The sequence below is a fragment of the Ornithodoros turicata genome, chromosome 2 (genome assembly GCF_037126465.1).
Source record: "Ornithodoros turicata isolate Travis chromosome 2, ASM3712646v1, whole genome shotgun sequence".
NCBI classification, from domain to species: domain Eukaryota; kingdom Metazoa; phylum Arthropoda; class Arachnida; order Ixodida; family Argasidae; genus Ornithodoros; species Ornithodoros turicata.
In genome coordinates, this window is record NC_088202.1 from 25,601,446 (window position 1) to 25,609,315 (window position 7,870).

The 7,870-nt window shown below is 43.9% G+C and overlaps 1 protein-coding gene across 1 annotated transcript; it reads left to right on the forward strand.

Moving 5' to 3' along the window:
• Positions 1-435: 435 nt before the first annotated feature.
• On the forward strand, positions 436-2,139 carry LOC135384420 (uncharacterized). The gene has a single exon (XM_064613622.1). The coding sequence runs from the start codon at positions 436-438 to the stop codon at positions 2,137-2,139; it is 1,704 nt and encodes a 567-aa protein (XP_064469692.1).
• Positions 2,140-7,870: the final 5,731 nt, after the last annotated feature.

Here is a 7,870-nt window from a genome sequence, read left to right on the forward strand (position 1 = left end):
TATTCCTTTGTTCTGATGCGTGCGTTCTGTGGTTGCTGTAAGAGCGGCGGCTGAGGCGCTTCTGCGGCGACAACCCGGTTATCCGAACAACGATACACTGTTCGTCTTCCATGGAAGGGGAGCAAGAAGACTCTGTCTGATAACCAGTCGCTGGCTCTGAAACGACTTAACGTCCGAACCAGGAAACTCCGTCAAAGCAAAGCCCTTCTCGAGACATATGACAGAACTATTCGACAACATATTAACCTAGACCATGCAGAACGGGTAAACCCTTCGTCCCTCGTCTCTCAAGCATATTACATCTCAAGCATAGCCGTAATACGCGAAGATCGGGAGACTACAAAAGTGAGGATTGTCTTTGGCAATAGCTCAAAGGAACCAGGATCACAATCCTTAAACAATCTCCTCGCCTCATGACCCAACCTCAATCCGGACATGTTGCGGCTTCTGCTCAGCTTCCGTTCTAAAAGGGTCGCCATCGTTGCGGACATAGAGAAGGCTTTCCTCCAGATCTTCCTTGACAATCAAGACCGGGATTACCTTCGCTTCTTCTGGTATAAGGTGGCACCTACAGTAGACGGAGATCTCCCTCCCCTTGAAGTATGGCGCATGACAAGAGTGCCGTTCGGCGCCACATGCAGCACCTTCCTTCTGGCCGCCACAATTCAACATCACCTACAGTCTCTAGCCTTGGAGTACGCTTGGACAACCAGCAAGCTGAGAGATAACTTCTATGTCGACGATCTTGTTAATGGCGCAGACGATTACCCTCAAGCTCTGCAGTTGTTCAAAGAAACTATTCAAATTTTCGATAAGGCAGGTCTACCAGTTCGCAAGTGGCTCACCAACGAACCTGCACTTCAGAAACAGTTCGAAGAGCAAGGTTTAAGCCGTGCTACGACACTTTCTGTTAACGTCTTAGGAGTTACTTGGCGCACCACGACCGATGACCTATGCTGTGCTCTGTCTTCGGTATCCGAGTTCCTGAAGTCTAGCCCATGCACAAAGCGACAGGTCTTGCGCGCCGTATCTCGCATATTTGACCCATTTGGATTCTTGGTGCCATTCACCATATCTGCCAAGATTCTTTTCCAGCGCCTATGGGAGGAAAAGGCCTCATGGGATACACATCTTGGACCGGAACACTCAACCGCATGGCAAGGGTGGTGTTCAGAAATCCCGAAGATTCAAAACTTCTCGGTACCCCGGCTTTTGGATCCTGATGTCTCTGCGAACTTCGAAAGTTTTGACCTTCATACATTTTGCGATGCAAGCCCCTTGGCTTACGGAGCAGTCGTCTACCTCCGTAACCCGGACACAACACGCACCTCGTTCGTCGTTGCCAAATCTAGAGTGGCACCTTTAAAGCGTCAAACTCTTCCGAGGCTAGAACTTCTCGCCGCCTTACTATCCTCAAGACTAATCCAGACTGCGTCAGCAGTTTTTAACATCCCCCGCTCTCAATGTCACGCCTGGACCGATTCCATGATTGCTCTATCGTGGATTCGGACAACGCCAACAAATCTCCCACCATTTGTCAGCAATCGCGTCATAGAGATCCAGCGTTATGTACCTCCAGACCTTTGCAGGCATTGTCCCGGGCATCAGAACCCTGCTGATTTGTTATCGCGAGGAATTACAGCCACCCAGCTTCTGCGAAACCATGCGTGGCTCTCTGGACCTCAATGGCTTCATCAACCTCCTGCCCTCTGGCCTCCAGAGCCTTCCTCACTCGGCTCATCAACTCAGAGTTTAGAGCCTCTTTGCTCATGTCCTGAAGAGATCTCGGTCCTGCACACTCACGTATCCTCTCAGCCTTTACTAACTCTCCTTGACTACAGTAGCTACATGCGTGTCATAACCGTAACGGCGTGGATTTTCCGTTTTGTTCAACGTTGCCAAAGGCCGCCTAGCGCCCCAGACCGACGATCTCTCTCCCTATCACTTGACGAACAACAAATAGCGGAACACTATTGGTATAAGGGCGTGCAACTAGAAGCTTTCGGTCTGCATCCTGAAAGACACGACTCTCTCAAGACTTTCGAGATTTTCTCAGATTCTAACGGTCTTCTTCGACTCAAAACCCGACTGGTCTTCGATATATCCCATAATCCTACCTTGCAGGCACCATTTTACTAGGCTCCTGGTGACACATATCCACATTCAACAGCACCATGCTGGGATGCAGGACACTCTTGCTCAACTACGGGAACGGTTCTGGGTACTAAGAGGACGACAAACAGTGAAGAGAGTCATCTATACGTGTGTCACGTGTCGACGATTTGGCAGCTCCAATTTGCACCAACAAACGGCGCCTCTTCCATCCGACCGTTCCTCCCAGACTGCACCTTTCTACGTTACTGGTATTGATTTTGCCGGTCTCATCTATTACTGTACGGATTAGCCAAGTTCGAGTCTGAAATCGTACATAGCCTTGTTCACCTGTGCTACTACACGCGCCGTACATTTGGAACTGACTTGGGCGCTGCCGACTTCCTCCATGCATTTAGACGCTTTGTTGCACGAAGATCAATTCCGTGCAAAGTATACTCGGACAACTTCCGAACATTCAAACGGGCGTCACAAGACATTGCAGAGCTTCACCGCCTCGTTCACGCTGCGCCCCTCCAAAGCTACTGTGTCGACCATCACATTCAATGGATCTTTATTGCTGAACGCGCACCCTGGTGGGGCGGGTTCTGGGAGCGCCTCGTGAGGTCGGTGAAGGACGCTTTGCGCAAGTCCCTCGGTCGAACGTGCCTATCCTTTGAGCAGATTACCACCGTCCTCACCGAAATCGAAGCCATAATCAACTCTAGACCTCTAACGTACATATCCGACGACCCCAGAGATTTTTCTCCTCTGTGTCCCTCCCACTTTCTTGTCGGAAAACGGTTAACTGTTCTACCGGCCTGTTCAGACATAGGCAGCGTGGCCAATGATACGCGCTCCTCGCTCCTTGAAAGGATGCAGCTTCGACAAAGCTTGCTCGACGAATTTTGACGCAGATGGGCTCGCGAATACATCTCCGAGCTACCGTCTGCACATCGCTTCCAGTACAGTTCCACCGTGCCATTCCAGGTGTGCTAATTGGTACTCCTTTCTTCTAAACCTCTTAGTAGAGCCTTGTGGCCTCTTGCACGCGTGACAGAGATTCAGCCAGGACGTGACGGCGTCATCCGTGCATGTAAAGTCATGCTCCCTAGTGGATCTGTCCTACGGCGACCAGTACAGCTTCTGCAAAAACTGGAGATCTAGCTAGATGCTCGCCATATCTCCGCCGCGGGAATATAAGAAATTGCGAAGAGGATAAGGATCACCTGACCCCACCTGCGTACAGCTTCGTTAATCGTCAGAGCTCGAGCTCGTGTACAGTTGCTCGTTCGTGTTGGATTAAACACTTGTTCTGCATTGGAGTCATCCTTTCCTACACACGTGTTTGTTATTACTTGGTATACAGTTGAAACTTGTTAATGTGATGGCGGTCATTCTTGTTGATTTTGGCAATGAAGCCATTTTAGGATAAAAAAAACATCTGTCAAGGTGTAAGCTATGAAAAGTAGTAAATTGAGTGAGGCATTTTAAATTGCCTTTTTTCCTTTATATTTTCAATGCTGACATACATCAGCTTCTGTAACTGACAACCTGGGCTATTCCAGCCAAAACCAGCCAGAAATGTAGCTTGACTCTCTTAAATATCACTGAAAAAAATTGTGTGCATTTTTTAGACCATGCATATATCGAATGTAAATTATCATTTTGTTTTCTTGAACAGTGGGGGCACATTAAACTGTGCCGAAATATAAAGTTGTCCCTTACGAGCTTCCTTCTGACCTGGTGACGTGGTGAGAACTCAAGAACGGAGCACATTTGGGGTCAAGTTTACAATAAATTTCTGACAAATTAGCATTCTTGAAGGAACCCCAGATTATTTATGATTGCTTGTGACTAGCTTCACATAAAAATATCAAGCTGATCGATATTCATTGTTTAACCATGTGTTTGAGAATATCAAGCACTTGCAAAAAATTACTTTTTTTCAGATAGTATATTCACATATAGGTCATCTAAAAGAAATCTTCCCTTATTTGTATAAGTAGTCCTCTCCTGCAACATATTGAAAATCTACAGGTTTATTTTTCTTTAAAAAAATAAAAAAAAATTGTCACCATAATGTGCTGCAGCTTGTTCGTCATTTGAGGCCATCTAGGAAGCAAAAAAAATAAAAAATAAAAGATGCCTTTGTGGCTCTCTCCTGCGAAAATCGACGCTCTGCTTTTCCATTTTGAGAACCTACAGGTGTATTTTTTGTTCTTACGCAAGAAAACTGTTTCATCAGCTCATTCATATCCCATCTGTATGACGCTATAGCACACTTTGAACAAATTTTGCACTCAAGTGTTCTGCACAGTTCTACAGATTAGTTGCAGTCGCTGCTTCATAACAGCTTTGTCAACATGTATGATTGTTTTCACATACCTGAAGTCATCTGGAAAAAGAACAAATCAGTAGTAGAGAGGGGTTGAGAACCCAGCCCCATGAGAAACTACGGCACCCCCTACCCTGAGCCCTGCACGTATTTTTCCCTGCGCGGCGCGTGTGCGGAGGGTTTTCCACGTGATTATCGGTGGGGGAGGGCTGCGCGTGCGCTCATCGTAGCATATTTTTCAGCCTGGGCAGACTTCTTGGGCCGACTTCACATATTTTTCTGGCAACAGGTGAGCGGTTTACATGCAGAGACATGCAAAGAAGGGTCATACACAAAAAAAGGACAAGTCAAAATATATTTATTAATGCCAATCAAGTTGAGATATATTTATTAAAGCCAATAGTGCTGGGAATTGTGATGCCAATCAGGTGAAGGAGAAAAACCCAGCCGAAAAAACCTTCACCACCTGTAACAGGGCGGTGCTCGGGTGGAGGGTTGATGTGGTGGGCGGAGCGTGGCCGGAGGGCTGCGCGCTTACCATTCATCCTGGGCTGACTTCTTTCACCATTTTCCTACTTGGGCCGACTTCCTTCCCATGACAGGTGGGTGGAGCGTGACCGGAGGGCTGTTGTGGTGGGCGGAGTGTGACCGGAGGGCTGCGTGCGTGCTTACCATTCAGCCTGGGCCGCCGACTTTCGTCATTTTTCAGTCTGGACCGCCGACTTTCGTCATTTTTCAACCTGGGCCGTCGACTTTCGTCATTTTTCAGCCTGAGTCGACTTGAATCGTAATTTTTCCAGCTACAACAGGTGTGCAGTTTACATGCAAAGGATCGCCATACACAAATGTACAAGTGAAAATATATTTATTAAAGTCATTAGGAATTATGTTATGACTCTGCGTGAATGGGAAAAACTTAGCCAAAAATCTGAAATAGAAGGAACACAATACACATAACAAAGAATATTACAGGTATGATACATTAGCATTGAATAGGTATCACAAATCAAACACAATATTTTTATTAGTGGAAGTTTTCAATGAATCAGAATTGATAGCGCATTTAAAATATTCTTAATCAATACTATTACAATCAAAATTACAAATTGTATTATAAAACGTCTAATATTCCTATACGTGAGAACCATCAGTGCAATAGCGGGAAGTTCTAATAGTTGTATGTAATTAACTGTGAACAGCAGAGACACTGGAAGACTATGGGACACGAACACAAGACGAAATAAAATCTATACCACTACAAAGAAGATATTCTACTTCACCACATAGCACGCTTCTAGCCAACAATCAGAACAAAGAACGACACGAACACAAGAGGAAAATCAGAAGAAAAAATCAAACTCATCAGAAAATAGATATGTTAAAAATGAACTTCACCACATAGCACACTCCTAGCCAACAAAGAACGACACGAACACAAGAGGAAAATCAGAAGAAAAAATCAAACTCATCAGAAAATAGACATGTTAAAAATGAACTTCACCACATAGCACACTCCTAGCCAACAAACAGAACGACACGAACACAAGAGGAAATAAAATCTATACCACTACAAAGAAGATATTCCACTTCACCACATAGCACACTCCTAGCCAACAAAGAACGACACGAACACAAGAGGAAAATCAGAAGAAAAAATCAAACTCATCAGAAAATAGACATGTTAAAAATGAACTTCACCACATAGCACACTCATAGCCAACAAACAGAACAAAGAACGACACGAACACAAGAGGAAATAAAATCTATACCAATACAAGGAAGATATTCCACTTCACCACATAGCACACTCCTAGCCAACAATCAGAACAAAGAACGACACGAACACAAGAGGAAATAAAATCTATGCCAATACAAAGAAGATATTCCACTTCCCCACATATCACGCTCCAAGCCAACAAACAGAACAAAGAACGACACGAACACAAGAGGAAAATCAGAAGAAAAAATCAAACTCATCAGAAAATAGACATGTTAAAAATGAACTTCACCACATAGCACACTCCTAGCCAACAAACAGAACGACACGAACACAAGAGGAAATAAAATCTATACCGCTACAAAGAAGATATTCCACTTCGACACATAGCACACTCCTAGCCAACAAAGAACGACACGAACACAAGAGGAAATAAAATCTATACCAATACAAAGAAGATATTCCACTTCACCACATAGCACACTCCTAGCCAACAATCAGAACAAAGAACGACACGAACACAAGAGGAAATAAAATCTATACCAATACAAAGAAGATATTCCACTTCACCACATATCACGCTCCAAGCCAACAAACAGAACAAAGAACGACACGAACACAAGAGGAAATAAAATCTATACCAATACAAAGAAGATATTCCACTTCACCACATAGCACACTCATAGCCAACAAACAGAACAAAGAACGACACGAACACAAGAGGAAAATCAGAAGAAAAAATCAAACTCATCAGAAAATAGATATGTTAAAAACGAACTTCACCACATAGCACGCTTCTAGCCAACAACCAGATCTAATGATATCTACACTGATTTGTTGAAGACGGGTGCCGATAGATGTATGGAAGACCATGGAACACGATCGACAAGAACACAAGAGGAAATAAAATCTATACCACTACGAAGAAGATATTCCTAATCAAAACAACACAGTGATCTATCATTCAGAAAATCAAACTCATCAGAAAATTAATATTCCTATACGTGAGAACCATCAATGCAATAGCGTGAATATCTGTCATAACATTTCGAGCGCAATAGAGAATCTCAGTTTCATATTCCAACATTACTCAACTTTTAATTTCTTATTAAGTGAATAGCATAGACGTAAGGAAATAACGAGAAACAACACAATCAACAGCTACAATTAATAGAGAGCCAAACCTGCGCACCATCCAACACATAGAGAAATAATAGCTAATCAATCTATCAATGGCGAAATAGCACAGACTTAACGCTGAAGAACAGAGGAACACGCGGCGACACGTAAACAACAACAGAGGAAAATAATCTATCATTGAACCATCATAAAATCGATCAATATACAATTTTCATTCTAACAAACACTACGAACCTTGATGGAGGTATCCAAGACGTAGGAAATATGCACGGTTTTCACTCTTTTCCTCAAAGCCGGGAGACTTTATGTCTCTATCTATGTGACCATAGCACAGCGCATGCTTTATCACTCAAAGGGTTAGAGGCTATATTACTTCGTCCAGCAAACGGGGCGCTCTAGAGGTCAGATAAGAGAGTTCAAAGGCGATATATTTTATTGTGCAGCGCAAATAGATGTCGATATCAATCGCTGGGGTCACTATCTTTTCGCATCCTTTCCCTGAAATGGAAATCTTTCGTCAAAGTGGTTGTCAAGTCGGCTAAGTTTGTAGAGATGCGATATTGTTATTGAAGATGTAGAGAAAG